This window comes from Hevea brasiliensis, chromosome 13 (genome assembly GCF_030052815.1).
Source record: "Hevea brasiliensis isolate MT/VB/25A 57/8 chromosome 13, ASM3005281v1, whole genome shotgun sequence".
Lineage (NCBI taxonomy): Eukaryota > Viridiplantae > Streptophyta > Magnoliopsida > Malpighiales > Euphorbiaceae > Hevea > Hevea brasiliensis.
In genome coordinates, this window is record NC_079505.1 from 65531093 (window position 1) to 65549752 (window position 18660).

Sequence of the window (18660 nt, forward strand, 5' to 3'; positions counted from 1 at the left end):
CCACAAAACGACAACACCTAACGATGACAATCCAACGGTCTAAAATCGCTAGCTAGTGGTCAAAATAACCTTCAAATCTTTTTGTTTTTATAATAAATTTTTTTCTTAAACCCACAAGTAAATCTCGTCCACAAGAAAGTGCCACGTGGCACATCATCTCCTGTCCCATTTCTGCCGTCACTCTCCACTGTTCGTGCGAATGGGATTTCATTTTCTTTCTTTCCAGGTTTTAAGCAACTCAGTCATGTCCGACCCATTTGCACCCCAGCACAACTTCACCAGAAAAGCACTGGACTCATCTCTTCTCTCTCTTCATTTATTACTATTGTTCAAGAAAAAGAAAAATGTTTTTGGGTTCTTAAAGTCAAGAACTGCTGAAGAGAGAGCATCAAGAAAAACGAATGGGTTTTCTTTTGGTTGATTTGGGAAACCCTAGCTATGGAGTGGGGTTTGCAGTTTTATATGAGGTTGTGGGTTTTGTGGATTCAGATCTGGAGGGTCAAAAGAAAAGAACCAAAAGAAAAGAAAAAGAGGGACACTGGAGAGACTGACAGAAGAGAGTGAGCACACACAGGCAATTGTATGAGGCCATACCATTGCAGAGGTGCGTGCTCACCTCTCTTTCTGTCAGCTTCCCACTTGCAAGTGTTTCCTCACAACTTCCTTAAACCTTTATTTTGATTCTTGATTCTTGATGCATACAACACTCAAACTGCTCATAATTAATTCTTGGTTCTTGATATGCGCACAAACACAGCCTATTTCTTGCTTGCTTCTTCTTCTTCTTCTTCTTCTTCTTCTTCTTCTTCTTCTTCTATTTATACTGCTACTAATAAAGACTTGTATTTCTCTCTCTAGAAAAATAGAAATCTCCTCCGCATGTCCTGGTTACCATACCCTTCCAGTCCAGGAAGGACACCTTTCTTTATGGCACCTTCTGCTTTATGGAACCTTTCTTTCTTTCTTTCTCGTCACAGGCACTCAAAAATTATATATTTCTTTTGGAAGCACCGAGCCGGTGGCAATGACGGGGAATGTTGTTGAGTTGATCAGAGGTCAGGTCTTTCTATCATTAATTGGTTATATATATATATATACATAAAGAAAAATTAAACCACTTGACTGTTTGTGATGATATATTTATATATTATATTTAAAAACTTGTCATGGAGCTTCGAAGCGTGATTTTCCATGGTCCTCTTTGGTAGAGGAAAGGACCATGCGAGTATTCTTTGAAGGTACGCCTCGTCACTATTCGAATTTAACGGAAAACGGTATTTTCGAATCTAAATATCATCATTCAACTTTGTTTTATCTGTAGCTTATTATTATTATTATTATTATTATTGGTTTTATTTGCTTTCTTCTTTGTTTTCTGGAGACCATGCAAGGTAAAGAGTTTTTGATCTCCCTTAAATCTGCTTTTGATTTGGGGCTTTAATTTGGTCTAACCTCAAGTGGGTTTCCATAAAATCACTTGATTTTTTCCTCTTCTTGTTGATTATTGTTAGGGACATTTATTCCTGCAGCAAACTGCAGCTTTCGAGTTGTCTCTCATCTCATGGACTCTTTTCTAGTAGACAAAATGGGACCCTTATCAAAATGGGTCTCTGCTAAGGTGCCAAATATGGGAAGGATTTCTTGTTCCCTTTTATGGTCAGATATGCGCTATTCTATGGCTAAAAGGGAAGTTTTTGCTGAGAATTTCCATGTTCACAGGTTAGTAATTGATTCTGTCAGCTAATTTTTCTCGATCTTTTCTTGGTTTCCTTTAAAGGAAGGTATTTCTTCCTTGCCAAAGGGCTATAAGTTTCGTTATTTGAAGTATTAAAAATCAGCCTTTTATCGTTTTTCACAGCACTTATTGTTTTGTTTGGCTTTTGCGGGAACTGCTTCTTTTTGCTGCTGCCTCCACGAAACAGGTCCGTTTCATCTTTGTTTTAATTTACTGATAGATTCTGCAACTTTTACTGCTTTTTCTTCTGATTTTATGTGTTTTCTTTTAATCGTTTGTGTTAGATTTGGAAAATAACTTGTTCCTGTTCGCTTCTGTTCTGTCAAGATTTTGGGCCTATTGACTGCTCATATCAGTTGCTTTAAAAGAAGAATATAATCCATTAAAGAAGGATTAAGAAATCGGTTAATGGTAATTAAGAATTAGTTGACAGAAATTTTGGCTTGTAATCCTTAACTAAATTATTACCAACTTAATGCCACCAATTGTACAATTGCTTTTAGTATGTATATCAATGTAGACTGTTTGCATGCAAAATAAGAAGCAGATAATTGTCTCAACTACAAATTTATGTCAATGGATTTCATTGATAGATTAATGATTTTCTTTATGCTTCAATATGATCATTTTAAAGTTTTGGGTTGCAAAAATTGCCCTAATTGGTATTTTTGGTATGGCATGCTTAAATCAAGGTTGAATGATTTGGTGTATATTTTAGTCAATGAGTCACGTAAACCACTTTGTGTTATGGTGGACTATAATTTAGTATAGGCCTATGATAATCATTGTCTTTAAGATCCCTTTCTATGGGGAACTAGACCATTAGGTTTGTGGGGTGTACAGGAACTCTTTTCAAATAAAGAAAGAAAAAGACAGTATGGTCTAATCAGTTTTTCAAGTTAAAAAATTTCGAACAAATTGTTAACATAAGAGAAAAGTAATGAAATGGAAGCCGCTATCTTTGTAGCAATACACTAGAAATCCATAGTATTGCATATGCTCTCCCAATTTCATTCAAACATAAGCCAAAACTTCTGTATATATTTCTGTTTTAGACAAATCTTTCAATTGTACTAATTACATCCTTGACTTTGGAGTGTTTGCGTCAATTGTAGTTATTAATTCCTCGTTGTTAATGTTTAAATGATTTAGCATTAGATTGCAAACCTTTCTTGTTATCCTTGTGCTCATTAACCATCAAAATCTAAGACTATCATATATACATTAATCCATTTTGGTATAAACTAGTGATACATGTGCATATGGCATGACATTCTTTGATGTTAACAGGTCTAATGACTCCCATTGATAGGATACCATTTATATATAAATATAAAAAAATAGAGAAAATAGGATAAAACTAATGTGAGATATCTAGAGTATGATATTTAAATGTGGATATAGCATATGTCTCTTTTGGATGCCATATTAACATGGGTTGCCTTGTCATGTCCATGTAGAATTGGTTCATGTATAAACAAGGCCAATATTAGAAAGGACTATATTGACAAATAAAACCCTAAATTTGAGGATATAATTGAAACAATTGAAAGGGGAACAAAATGAACACATGATAATTTTTGGGACATTATACATTTAAAGAGCTTATTTTAATTTTTTTACTAATCTATATGTTTGTATCAACTTGACAGCTGATCTTATATTAGCATAAATGTCATGGCTGGAATTAAAAAAGAAAAGAAGATTTTTTTTTTTTTCTTTTAAACCATTATGGTATTTCTTATTTTTCTTTCATGTTCCTTTGTTGCCCATAATGTACTTTATTTATTAATTAGTTAGTGATGCTGACCAGAATACTTTATTGTATGTTCCCTGAGGTTCACAAATCTCATACCAACTTAATTTTTCTTTTAATTCAGTTGTAACCTTAACTTCTTTGATCAATTATTATGTTAGAGCCAATCTTTTATCCGTGTCATTTTTTGTTGTTCTGCAGTCGTTAAGAAAATTATATAATTAAAACATGCTTGTTTCTCCTCTTTGATGTATTGAAGAGAAAAGAGATGGCTGCAACAAGTGAAAAGCATAAATCATATTTTTTACTTGTTTCATCATGTAGTTTTTTCATAGATTCAGTTTTTATCTATTGGACAACAACCATCAAAAGAAAGGATAAAAAAATGCCTGGATACCCCTTTTAACTTTTGCTTACTTTTGTTGCTCTCGTGAGTCTTGTTTGTATTTGATACATGCTTCTAGCATAAATAAACTCCATTGATTCATGTTAATCAACCGTTACAGATATCCATGGAACCATGGTTAGGCATAAAAAATTTCAGATGATGGTAAAATACATGGTGTATTTAATCAATTTCTTTCTAATTTTAATAATTCAAGTGTTTGATAGTGAATTTCAAAATGGATCAATGGGAAAATATAGTTTGGTAATTGTGGAGACAAAGCTAACTGATATTCCCAAAAGATTTGTTTCAATTTTGTAGTGTTGCTTTTGTATATAATTTATACCATTTGACTGTATTTTTCCATGCTCATCTCCAAATCAATTTTTGGAGGTATTCCATGAGGTATTATTAGTTTATGAGGTCTATCGCGGGAGTTTTAATTATTTGCAAGTTGACTCATAATTATGCAATGTATATATTGATAACTTTCAATCCTATTTTCTAGAGAACTTTACAAATTGTTGGTTAGAATTTATTTTTAATGGATCATGATATGTAAATAATATTTTTGAATAAAAAGAAGATAGTGATAATGCCAGCGACAATATGGTTATCGTCACAAAGGTTAATTTACCTACTAGGATAAAATGCTTGTTTCAAATGATCAAGATTATCTATAGAATGTTCATTGTATGATAGGCAGATATAGAAATATTTTTTAGATGAATACTAAACTAAAAAATTGCAGAATTCTGCTATGTAATGAACTGAACAAGTTCATACTTAAGAAATGTGTAAGAAAATTTTTATTAAATGCACTGTTCCCTATATTAGGATCAAATATTGGTGAATCTTTTGTGAGTCAAAACACGAACAGAATAATAAGACATTTATTTCCTTATCTTTTGGTGTATTTTGTTGCTTCTATGAACCATCGTTAATCAGTCAATCTTTATGAAATCCTTTTGGCATCATTGACTTTCCTATGAGAGCCAGAAACAGTGTTGGATGTTTTTTAATCATAATACAATTGTGGTTTATATTTGCATCTGGATAGGATTTCTCTTGTTGCAATTCATTAGAAAGGACTTTAGATACTTAGAGAGAGAGAGAGAAGCAAGGACATCAGAATGGGTTGGCAAAGAGGCTGATCACATAGTAGACCTACAAGAAAAGAAAATCAAAGGATTGAAAGTGCACGCTTCAAAATATAAGCAGATAATTAGCTAGTATTAGTTGTTTGATTTATTGATTTTGAGGATGACGCTATGAAGCTGTTTAAGAATGTTGAATAAAGGAGAATAAAAGGTTTCATGTCTTTAGCATGTAGCAATTGATGGGAGAAAAGTAAGAGGGAAGAGCAATTTAAAGTGCTTTTAATGATTAGATATATGAGAAGTCCCTTTGGTCATCGAAATGGTAATTAATTAGTAAAATAAATTGTCAATTCAGTTGAATTAAACTTAATCTTATTTGTTCTCTAACTTTTAAGGTGATTCTAAAAAGCCTTGTCAACACTTATGGTTTGGTAGGGCCTTATCTTTTTATTTGCTTATTCTTTTATACAATTTTGTTGATAGTGCTTAGCACTTTCATTTCTGTTATTGTGTACTTTATCTAGAATGAATTTTCTTTCCATATTCAAAAGTGTAGCTATTTTAATATTTGATAAATTAAGTACAAACGAAGGAGTGTGTCCAAGTGATCTGAGTGAAGAAGACAAGAAATATACCAAAAATGATGTGGGTGAAAGTGATTGGTGGAGAATTTTTTTTTTTTTTTTTTTTTTAAAAAAGAGAAGACCAATACAATTAGGTAGATGAGCTAGTGTAGACTATAGAAGAGTGAGTGAATTCAAGTAGTGGGAGCCAATAGAGAAAACAATTTAGAATTACAGATGCTAGCAGAAAGTTTAATCCTAACCAGAATGAAATGGAGGAAAATAAAAGGACGTAATTGTTAATTCTACTCATTATTTGTATCTTGTTTGAGGCCTCAACAAAATGTGTAGTGTAAAGCATTTTGCCATCCATGCAAGAGCAATAGGCAGGTATATGTTAATAAATATTCCATAAAATTATTTTAGAATATAGGCAATTTACAGGTAAATGTTAATAAATATTCAGTAAAAGTTATGGTAGAATAGATAACAACACTGAATATTTTATCGGAAACTGAATTGTGTGAATGCTACAATATGGTATGATATACCCCAAAAACAAATTAATTTAAAATATGCAAAGTTGAGACAGAAAAATTGCATTTTTGGAATTGGTACGAAACATGTTTGACAACCTGAATTACACTAGCATGAATTGGAGTCTTTGTTTGGATTGAGATGAAGGCTGCTACACTTTCCTTTAAGCCATAAAATTCTTTGCAGTGTTTTTTTGTATGAGTCATGATCCATGATCTTCAACTAACAATATGTTAATGTGCGAGTAGTTATACAATATGTTAATGTGCAACTATCAATATGACTCAAAATTTAAATTCTTTTCTAGATGTCCGTGAGATTACCATTCTTCTGTTGGAGGAATGTGCAAGTAGCTTTACAATATTTACAAGCTTGTTATTCAAGTTGTACAAGATAAAATGTGTACGGTTCTGGTTCAAGGTTTGCCTAGGAACTAGAACCGAACTAAAATTTCAATATGGTAGCAATTCAGTTATTTGTTATTTTAGTTTTAGTTTGGTATCATTATCGGTTCTTTGGTTTTGATTTAGTGTGTTTCGGTTCGGTTCTTGATTCTTGAAACAATTCCATACAATTATTTCTATAAAAAAGTCATAAATAAATTAACATTTAAGTCTTAAAGTGGGTTATTAATATATAATATATCATATAATATAACTTTTAACTATTTTTAAATTATATAATCTTTAACTAAATAATTTAGTATTAAGCATATTATATAATATAGTAGTATAAGTATATCATATAATATACTTTTTAACTATTTATTAATTATGTAATCTTTAACTATAAGATATAACTATTATAGTACACTTATAATTAAGATCATAATGTCATTCAATTTATTTATAACTAAAATTATTAAGAAAAGATAGAGAAATTAAATATAATATTAGGTTATATTTAGCCTATAATTATACATATATAGATATATATAATTATGTTGAAAGTATATCTAATACATATGAAAAATATATATAAATTCAGTTCTTAGTTGGACTTCGATACAGTTCTATTTTGGTTATTAATGAAGAAGCAGAACCAAACCAAAGCATCAATATAAGTTCGCCTTGGTTCATCAGTTCGGTTTTGGACCTCCGATAACCGTGCACAGCCCTAATGTATTCATGATCAAATTGATGCTTTTTACTATTTGGAAGTATGCATATTTACTTAGTAAAGTATACCCGACCTTTGTTGGATTGACACTGTTTATATGCCACAATGAAGAGCTTGCAGCTCCGTGTTTGTGTATGATTGTATGGATTTTTTTAACCTTTTTGTTATTTGAAGTTGAGTTGAAAAGAAAATTTATCTAGTAATGTTGTCATATAAATCTTGTGAATTAAGTTTTTAACATAAATAGGAAGAGTTGTGGTACATTAATTACAAGCCAAATGACTCAATGTAAGTTGCTTAAGTGATGTAGAACAAGCTTTGATACCAAGTTGATGTAGAACCACTAGAATGAGGGAAACAAAGGGGTGAGAAACAAATTCTCGAATATAGAAGTGAAATAAATTCTCAAATCTTATTAATAAATAATAGTACCATAATAATCTCTCCTCTAAAATACCTAAAACACAGGTATTTATAGTATAACTAGTCCTAATACTAGGATTTGGAATCCTTAAAAACGAAAACCCTAATCAAATACTAATTAGGAATCTCAAAACAATAAAAAATTTCTGAAACTTAAGAGAACTCTACAAATATTCCTAAATAATAATAGAATTCCTAAACAATAGAAGTCTAAACTTCCTGAATATAATTCCTAAGTTGAGCCGTCTTCCAATATTGCATCATGGAGTTTGTGGTATTGAATTGAATGCACCATGTTAAAACTGTGCATAATCTAAAATATTCTTTTGGATTGTAGTATAATGAGGTCAATTTATTGCATGACACCCTGATTCTTTATATTTTATTTTAAATTTACATTAGACCAAAAATTTGTTTTCCCTTTTTCTTGTATTTATGTTCTAGTACAAGGTATGTATATCTTTTGTTGTGCCCGAACTCCATTACTAAATTTATGGTGGTTTGCTTGATCTTATTAACTCAATTTAATAATATGGGAGCTTTGTTTTAAAGATATATTGATTTATTGATAGTCCACACTGTCAGAATTCTAACCTGGTAAGCCAGCCACCATGAAAATTGAATGAGATGCTTTAACAAAAGTTTGGAGTAAAAGCTTTTTGAAGCTTCATCTTGTTATTCTTGATGCAATATGCTATTTATATAATTGGTTCTTTTTTGCCAAGAAATTTTTGGTTGTTATCTATTAATGATGCTATTCTTCCAAGGGCACGTGTGTCATCTGAATTCTCATTTATTTGGATTCTGCTTGGCATTCATGTGGGAGTGGAATTAGCCCCCTGTCTTGATCAAATTGCCATACCTTACCTTGACTCTAGCTTTAGCATCCTAAATTGAGGATTTACTGCCTTCACAAAAAATAAAATTTTCATTATTTGTGTTTCAACTTGTCAATTTTGCATATTTTTTTTCCTTTCTGGAACTAAGCCAATGAACTGAATTATTTTCACAAAGGGTTTTGCATTAGTCATTTGTTCATGCATATTGGGCTGCATTCTGAGTTTTGTCAATCTCCGGTCTTTGTTTGCGTAGGCAACATGAATGAGGGATACTGTGAATATCTCAATTATATTGAAATTGTATTTTAACTGCTGTTTTTGTGCACAGTGCATAATTTTTCATTTGTTAATTTTAGAGTAAAGCATAGACAGTAAACTGATAGTAGTTTTTACTTGTCTCCAGTTTATTTTCTGGTGGTTATATTTCTAGCATACAACCACTGCTACAAAGTTAATACTTGCTTTTAAATTTTCTTCGGTCTGCCACTGTGACTTACTGGATGTGGTAATTGCTTCAGCTCAAAGTATAGTTTTAACTGCTAATTATATAAAGATGTGCATCTTCTGCTTGTTGGGTATGGTCCTCCATGTATTTAGAATGAGAATGCTAGTTTAAACGTACCGTGTATTTCTCTATTTCTTGAATGGGCAGGAAGGATACAAGAGAATAATGAGATTGATGAGAAATTTTATATGTACAACTGTTTTATTATGACTATTGATTACGGTGAATTCTATCATAATCCACTGTTGGAGTTTTTTCATTTTACATAATGGTTTGCATTGAATAAATTCTCGAGATTGGAGAAATTTTAGAACACAACCGTAGGATGAGATGGTAGCAAATTATTTCTTTTCCCATTGGTAATTTGAGGTGGATTGACTTATAGGAGATGCTAACCATTTTCCCTATTCCTGTTCATTTGTTGTGGCTGCAAGGAAGCAACCTATTACATCCTATGAGTGTAATAGCACCCAATTCTGTTATCCTGTTCAGACATTGCAGGCATCATAACTCATTTTATTGTTAATAAATTTGCATTAGTTGCTCATACATTAGTCATTACTGATTTGAGATGACAGTGTCCTACATTTGAACACATGCGTCAGCTTATGAATGCAACTTCAGCAGTTTGTTTGTTCTGTTGTTTATCTCTTTCCTGCAACAAGTATTTTTAGTACTATGGCCCTGCAGTAAGAATGAATTATATTAACTAAATATGAAATGTTTGCGTTGCAATTCTCTCAACAAAAAGAGAAGTAACTGCCATAATTTATCATATTTTGGGGATAAATATTGAACTGCTGTCATTGCTGAGATTGCTGCCAGGCATTTTTACACTGAAATTGCATTTAGAAGCCTGTCCCCCGGATCCTGAGAAACTATACTCCACTGAATCTGATAGTCTACTCAATCAGCAGATAGCATAAACAATTTTAGGAATTGCATGCTAGATTATGTTTGATGTGGGTTTGAAATATAAACACCATTTTGTAGTACAGCTTGGTTTTCTGCACTCTATTGTCTGTTGCATTGTGTGTTATATCTGTACTATATTCATTTAAAGTACAGCTTGGTTTTCTGCACTCTATTGTCTGTTGCATTGTGTGTTATATCTGTACTATATTCATTTAAAGTGCAATGCTTTTGATTAGATAGTGAAGTGAAAATTTCAGTTAAATTTCTCATCTTGCTGATTTTTTCATATTTTTTTCATTCGTCTTTTCAAATTAACCACAAACTGTGTTGTGTTATATTAATTGCTTATGTTCTTTACTAACTTTGACTGTAACAATTTTTTCTCAGGAACATGAGCGGGAAAGATATTGTGAGCATGATTTCGAGTGGTGGAACTGTTGTGATCGAAGAAGTTTCAGATTCAAATAGCAGCACTTATCCATCACTGGCGAGCAAACATGCAAGGAATGATAACAACAGTATCTCCACTTCCAAATTCAGAGGTGTTGTAGCACATCAAAGTGGGCACTGGGGCTGTCAAATATATGCCAATCACCAACGTGTTTGGCTTGGGACCTTTAAATATGAGCAGGAAGCTGCTATGGCTTATGATAGTGCAGCACTAAAGCTTCGAAGTGGTGATTCTCGCAGAAATTTTCCATTTACTAATATCACTGTTGAAGAGGAAAACTTTCAAAGTTCTTATAGTACTGAAGCAGTGCTCAGCATGATAAAGGACAGTACTTACCGGTCCAAGTTTGCTGATTTCTTGAGGACTCGTGCCCAAAATTTTGAAGCTGATCTTAGCCTTAAGCTTATGAAGACACAAAGCAGTAGAAGACTAACGTGCAAGCAACTGTTTCAAAAGGAGCTTACACCAAGTGATGTTGGCAAGCTTAATAGACTTGTCATCCCCAAAAAATTTGCTACCAAGTTCTTCTCACCATTGTCAGAAGGTGTCCAAGAAAATGCTGCCGATGTTCGGCAGCTATCTTTCTATGACAAGGCAATGAAGTTGTGGAAATTTAGATATTGTTATTGGAGGAGCAGTCAGAGTTATGTCTTCACAAGGGGTTGGAGTGGATTTGTAAAGGAAAAGCAATTAAAAGCTAATGACATCATTTGTTTTTGCTTATGTGAGTGCAGAGAAAACTCAAAAGTTACTCAAGCATACTACATGATTGATGTGAACAATGGTGGACATGGACACAGCAGTAGCTTGTTGGAGTTGGGCAACGAAAGAGTTGACATGGGCATGGAGTTGCAGCTTCACCTTGGCCAAAGATGTGCACAAGATTGCATGGAGGAGGAAAATGTTGAAGGAGATGATGGATTGATGGTTGCCAAGCCAAGAAGTGAGGATTCACATACAAAGAGTTTCAGACTCTTTGGTGCTGAAATCATCTGAGAGGGTCTAAGACGATATTTAGTCTCTTTTTGTTAAATTTTTGGGCCAGAATTTTAATATGGCCACCTAATGATGATCTAATCAGCAGAATTTAGGGTAAACATTATTTTTTTTTAAGTACCAAAACATCATTTTTTTTTTAAGACAATTTTTATAATTTCTGAATTATTTTTAAATAATGTTTCAAAAGTGAGGATTTTTTCTTAAAATAAAATTATTTAAAGTAAGATTTTTTATATTTTTAAATTTTGATAATTTTTATTATTTAAAAGGATTTTTTTTTTAATTATTTGAAAATGCGATGAGTTGGTGAGTTAAAAAAAATTTAAAACTTTCTATAGGAATTAGAAATATAAATGAAAATTTTTATATTTAAATCGGTTTGGATTTTCTTAATTCAAAGAGAAATTGAAATATTAAGGTTTTAGAAATTTCATTTAAAAAAATTAAATTAAATATTTATTGCACAATTAAAAGACTATTATCTTCTTTTTTTTTTTTTAATTTGATTAGACTGATAGGACTAGCACTTTTATGCCCAGTGGGCCAATATGCTCTGGTTCTGGGCCCATACGTAAGGCTTCTTCTACACTTTAATCAAACATTAAAGTTAATTTAATTATATTCTATTTTATTTGAAAAAACAATATTTTTTAAAAAAATTTCAGGTATATAGATTAATTTATTTTGATTAATAAAATTTCCAATAAATATTATTTTCCGGTTTTAAAAATAAAATTGTAAAAATACAATGAACATATAAAAGACATAAAAATTAATATGTACTCTGTTCTGAGCCAAAATTTACTACTTTTTAGTAAATTTTCTTTTATTTTATTGAAAATAAAAATAGATATTGATTTAAAATTTTTTTTTCTAAATTTTATCCTTAATTTTTTTAAATAAAATTCCTTTTTTATGAAACAAATAAATCATTATTATAATGAATATATAAAAGCCAATCCATAATACACATAATTGGTAGTTCTTGTTTTAATTAAACCATCAACTTTGGACACTTAGCAACTCTGTTTATCAAAAAATATATATAAAAAAAAAACTCAAAATGCTTAAGCAAATCTTGTTTTCTGTACGAATCAAATAAAAATACTTAACTTTGATTTTTTTTAATAAAATAAGATTAAATTATTTTTTCATTTTTGAATTATATTAAAATTAACATATGTCTCTTAATTTTAAAAATTAATGATTCAGTTTTATATTTTGACTCTATCCTCCATTCATATTTTAAAATAGTATATTTTTATTTCAATTTGAAGGAATCAAAATATTGGGACTAAACTACTGAGTTTTAAAGTACTGTGAACATATTTTAAGGATAAAAAATAATTTATTTTTAAAGATATTTTGATATTTTTAAATAACTAATAAAAAAATGAAAAATTTAATGGAAGAACCGAAAAGTTAAAATATAAAGATTAAACTACTTTTAAAAATGGGATATATATATATATATATATATATATTAAAAATAAAAAAATAATTTACTCATTTTATAACTGGTTTGTTAGATTAGAGCAATCAATCATTATGGTTTTCTAATTTATTAATCACTAATAATTATTAATAATTTAAATGAAAATATGTGCATCATCCATTTGCCCACTTACATGAGCTACCATCATTATTTTATGCATAATTTAAAATTCATCATCAATTATGTTATTAGAGAATCAAAAACTCACTTCCTAAATCTAAATACCTCCCCCATATAGATGCATAGAATTTAATTTTCTATTAATAATATTTAATTTTTTTATTGATATATATATATATAATTAATTAATTAATTAATAAAATAATCATCAAGCTCATAATTGACATTTGAGTACGAGGTATATATTGTTAATTAATATACCTAATTAATTGTTAATTAATGGTTCAATATTTTTATAAGCATTTTTTACATTTAATTGTTCAAAACATGTTTTATTTTCTCCTCATTTATTGTCTAATGATTTGTGATTAATTAATACCAATTTCTAAATTTTATAATTCCTTAAATTCAAATTTTTAAATGCATTAAAATTAAAAAATAAAATAAAATAATCCAATGTTGAAATGCAATTAGTACTGTGCACCAACCCATAGTTTGAAATTGATTCGTTTTATTGAATCAAAATACAAAATTTATTACCATAAAATATAATTTTCAATTTTATTATACTTAATATTCTCTGTCCACTTTTATTTTTTATTTTTTAAAAATTATTTTGTCCAAAATTATTTGATATTTTTAGAAAATTAATCATATTAATTATGTTTTTTTAATTTTACCCTTATCTCTACTTAGTACTAACCATTTCTACAATTTCTTAAAACTTATCAACTCCTCTTAATTAAGTGAGATTAAGGGTAATTAAATCAAATTAAAATATATTTTATTATAATTTAAGTAATTTAATTATTTTTTTAATTATCGTATAAAAACTTTAAACAATAAATTAAAACAGGCAGAGGAAGTATATATTTAAATAAATAAATATTTTTAAAAAAAAAAATAAAAGTTAATATGCAGAGATGTTAGCAGCATGAACCCAATTATATTAATTTTTCATAACATCATTTCATTATTAATATTCATATTTTTCTATTGTACATAAAAATGGTAGAGAAATCAAGTAAAATATTGCACATAAAAGTTTCTATTTTAATCATAGTATATATATATGTATGATTTTTTAAGACTAATAAAATATAAAAGGCTAAATATATGCAATAATTTGTAATTATAATTAAACATTTTAATTTTGGGTGAAAATTCAAAAATAAAATTAATTTAAAAAATTAAATTTTATTCATTAAATTTATAATTATAATAATTAAATATTTTAATAAAATTTTATATTTTATTAATTAAGCTGATTAATTATTTTAAAAATTATGAATACATCAATCAAAAAGAATAAAATTAACAGATTACTTTTTTTTTATTATAAATTACAGCAAAAAATTAACTTTTTAGAGGTAATTGTTTTTATTATTATTATTAGGTTAAAATAAGAAATAAATTCTATTTTATTTAAAGGAATATATTGATGATTTTTTTTTTAAAAAGACATAATGAAGTAATAAAAGGAAAAAGGAAGCAAGAGAAAGGTTAAGATTAGGGAATGCACGTGCTTGTGAGATAAGGGGGAAACATATCATGTTCTAATGTAGAAGAGATGAGCTTTTTCGTTGGCCGCATCCATTGCAAAAACTAACTTCAATAATGCTGTTTATTCCTCTTCACCACATAGATGCATAGAATATTTTTCTGGTAAGTCTCTCTTTCTCTTTCTATTTCAGTTTGATTCGGTTCGAATTAATTAATTTTTAAATATTAATAAATTTTTAAATTTAAATTTAATTTCTAAATTATTTGATTTAATTTTAATATTAATTTAAATATAATAATTATTAATTAATAAAATTAAATAATTTATAAATATATAATTATATATAATTCATAAATTTTTTATAAAAAATTAATTTAAAAATCAATAAAGCAATTCAATTCAGTTTAATCGATTTTTTTCATTAAAATTGAACTAAACTGAAATTTTTAAAATATAAAATTAAACTAAATTAAATTGAATTATCTTAAAAGCAGAATTGAATTACCTATGATTTCATCTCTATTTATCAGGTAATTTGTAGTTTCGGGTCTATCACCCAAATTGATTAGGACTCTAGTTGATAGGGCCATAGTCTGTTCGGTTCAGGCTTGAAGTTTAGTTAGATTATATATGCGTAATAGGTTTGAACTGCGTAAATTTGCTCACATTAATGATATTTGCTATTTTTTGTTTAAAAAAATAAACCAGCCAAGCTATATGTATATCTATTTTTATTTTATTAAACATAATATTTAGATAAAATACTTTAAATAATAAATTATAAAAATTGGTGATCTTATTGATTTGATTTTCAATTTAATTAGATGGACTTGTCAATATCATTTTAATGAAAAATAAGAGGAAATATAGATTATGTAAAAAGCAGCAATCGAATTTTTGAGATTTTAAATTAGAAATAATAAAAATTAATTTTAAAATAAATATGATCACCAGAATAATTTTCAAAACTTTTGTTTGAATTGTTTATTGGACTGACGGACAATAATTTCCAAAAGGGACAGTGACGTGAATGGACTGCACAGGCCAAATACAGATGGGGAGAATTGCAAATCTCACCTCCAATGTACAAATCTTATTAGCCGTTGCTTGAATTATTTAGTTCAATTAATTGAAGATAATTATTACTACTTGAAAATTTTAAACAAAAATCAATACACAAAAGAAAAATAAAATACCAAATATTGAAATTTATCCTTAATTTCAAACAACAATCACAAAACAGTAATAACAATTACATAAACATACAAATTCAAATCTAAATTCAATCACATAGATCTTAAAATTCCTCTCTACCTAAGCAATGGTTGAATTATCGGTGGGAGAAGTCCACTCTATGTCTTTGAGAGCAGGTCTCAGCTCTTTGCTGCAGAATTGGTTATACTCTAGAGTGTCACCGTTATCTTTTTTCACCTCCACCACTAAAAACGACGGTGTAACTGCGAATATTTCTGCTGCGACAGCTAATTTCCCTTTCCTTCCACTCTCTTGACCCTGCATCCTCACTTTGGTTTCGCTCTTCTTCACGCTGAATCTCCCAGCCTTGGCCACCTCTTCTAGTCTTGAAATCACGCTACTTGCTGGTCTCGTTGTCACAAATCTCAACTCCTCCTTCTCCTCCCTCTTCTTCTCTTCGAATAGAGGTGATAAATCAAATCCTTCTGATAATGATATTATGTGAAAAGCATTTAGTGTTTCAGGTTGCTTTGATTTGCCTCCGTTGTTTTGATCTTCATCACCATTGAAGGCATCAAATTCCATTTCCTCCTTCGTTCTTATAGTTTTAGGCACTGATTTCTTGAACCATGAGGAATCCATAATCTTGGCTATGGTGATTCGAGTGCTAGGATTTGGATCGAGAAGTTTTGTGATTAATCTACGAGCTTCAGGGGAGAACCATGGTGGGCATTTGAAGTCACCTCTGTAGATCTTTCTATACATGGCCACTATATTATCATCTTGAAATGGTAAGAAACCAGCGAGAAGAACATAGAGAATAACACCACAAGACCAGAGATCTGCTTTAGCACCATCATACCCTTTCTTCCCAATAACCTCCGGTGCAACATAGGCTGGTGTGCCACACGTAGTATGCAACAAACCATCTTGCTTCAAGTGCTCAGAGAAGGCACTAAGCCCAAAATCTGTAACTTTTAAGTTGCCATCTTCATCGAGAAGAAGATTTTCTGGCTTCAAATCACGATGATAAACTCGGCGACTGTGACAAAAATCGATGGCAGATATCAACTGCTGAAAATAAACTCTAGCAACGTCCTCCCTCAAGCGACCCTTAGCAATCTTAGAAAACAACTCACCTCCTCGAACAAGTTCCATAACAAAATATATCGTAGATTTACTCGCCATGACCTCGTACAGCTTGACGATATTGGGGTGCTTCACCATCTTCATAACAGCAATTTCCCTCTTGATTTGCTCCATCATGCCGACCTTGATTACTTTCTCCTTGCCGACCACCTTCATCGCCACGCTCTTTCCCGTCTGCAAATTACGAGCATGGTAGACCTTAGCGAAGGTGCCATGTCCTAGCATTCGGCCGAGCTCGTATCTCCCATGAAGCAAGGTTGAGTGAGAATCTCTGCGCTTTTCTGCCATGAATGTACGCAAAGAGAAATCCGCTACAGAGACAATATTTTATTCAAAGAGTATATACAATACAAAGAGAATATGAGATGAAAATTCTGAGAAAAAGAATTAGAAAAGAGGAGCTTGTGCAGTCGTTTGGATTGGGAAAACGATCACCCGTCTTCAACGTGTTTCCGGTGGCAATTTCTGCCGCCGATACACCGCTTAGCACGGCAACAAAGTTCACTCTTGGTCAGCAAAGCAGCTCCCATCTCTCCGCATTCCCCACGGGAGATTCGTAATTCCTACCCAGAACAGAGGACGCAGAGAAGAGTTATTAATTTTTCTATTTTTCTCTAGACTAATCACATCGCCGCTGCTTATATAGCAGTTTCCGTAACATGATTTCACCAATCAGTAATCTGATCTAACGATTATAAAACCCGATTCAAGGTTGGCACTTGGCATCATCCGGACGGATAGACGTCATCAATATTGTCACGCGCGAGGCTGTGTTTGGAGTTTGCGATGTTTGTTTGGTTGCCAATAATTGTGTATGGAGTGGGGTCCACATTGTGGTTGTCAATAATTATCATTCCTCTTTTTTTTTTTTTTCGTTCTTCTACTTCAACGCGGGCTTTCCCCGCGTGGATGGAATTTCCAACACAGCGTTACCGTGTGGCAGTTCGAAATTACTGTGGTGCATCCGGTGGACCCTACTGATTTGTAAATTTGCGAGCTGGGATTGGGAGTGGTAAAGTAAGTGATAAGGCAGGCAGCTAATGAAAGGTTGAAAGCTGAAAGGCTCAGATGTGATTGACCCCACCTAAAACTTCTGTTTCTGTTCTTGCAACCCAGGGGCGGAAGAGGAGGATGATGAGTTGACGAGGACTCTAAATATTTTTACAAAATTTTAAATAAAAATAATAATATTTTCTTTTCTTTTTTTTTTCAAAATTTTTGTTATTTTTAATAATTTTGATGAAGATTAATTTTTATTTTAAATAGTAAATTTTATATTAAAGTTATGTAATAATTTTTTTAGGAAAAGTGATTGATGAAAGTATAGAATGACTCGTTTTTATAATCTAATAAAATTTAAAAACACCTAATTAGAAGGGCTGTAATTTTTTTTTTCCTGAGGATGGTGAGGTGTCTTTTATGGTAAATATTTATATTAAAAAATGTCATCAAAATTAATAAAGAATATATATAAATAATAAAATAATAAATATATAATTACACATAGTTCCAAAAAAGGAAGGACATTTAACAATATAGATAACTATTAACTCTGTCAAGTGGGACCTCAAAATGCTTAAATATTCCACACCCAACTTGTGTGTAAAATTTTCAAATATTATCTCCTCATTTCATATTTTATGAAAAGTTCAATTATAACACTAATTGATATTTATCTTCTAGCTCTAAATATTTGACTCTTCAACTATAGAATATATATTTTTTTATAATTAACTTCAACTAAAATGATTTTATAATTTTAAAGACCATTTAATATTATTAAATTAAAATTTATATATCATTAATTATTAATTATTATTAAATTAAAAATATCTTAAATTTGTTTGTATATAACTATTTATAGGTCTATT

General features: G+C 30.2%; 2 protein-coding genes across 2 annotated transcripts; one reads left to right on the plus strand and one right to left on the minus strand.

The window, feature by feature from the left end:
* The first annotated feature begins 209 nt into the window (after positions 1-209).
* On the plus strand, positions 210-11425 carry LOC110647796 (AP2/ERF and B3 domain-containing transcription factor At1g50680). The gene is made up of 4 exons (XM_058132069.1): positions 210-1238; positions 1512-1719; positions 1859-1922; positions 10265-11425. Exons 2-4 carry the CDS (start codon positions 1710-1712, stop codon positions 11322-11324), a joined length of 1134 nt encoding a protein of 377 aa, XP_057988052.1. The 5' UTR covers positions 210-1238; positions 1512-1709; the 3' UTR covers positions 11325-11425.
* Positions 11426-15639: 4214 nt separating this feature from the next.
* On the minus strand, positions 15640-17448 carry LOC110647795 (CBL-interacting serine/threonine-protein kinase 6). The gene has a single exon (XM_021801782.2). The coding sequence runs from the start codon at positions 17075-17077 to the stop codon at positions 15761-15763; it is 1317 nt and encodes a 438-aa protein (XP_021657474.2). The 5' UTR covers positions 17078-17448; the 3' UTR covers positions 15640-15760.
* Between the last annotated feature and the right edge of the window lie 1212 nt (positions 17449-18660).

Coding starts and splice junctions, on each gene's coding strand:
- LOC110647796 (XM_058132069.1), top strand. Junction 1,923..10,264: donor CTGCTGCCTCCACGAAACAG/GTCCGTTTCATC, acceptor ATTTTTTCTCAG/GAACATGAGCGGGAAAGATA.
- LOC110647795 (XM_021801782.2), bottom strand. CDS start 17,077: ATGGCAGAAAAGCGCAGAGATTCTCACTCAACCTTGCTTCATGGGAGA.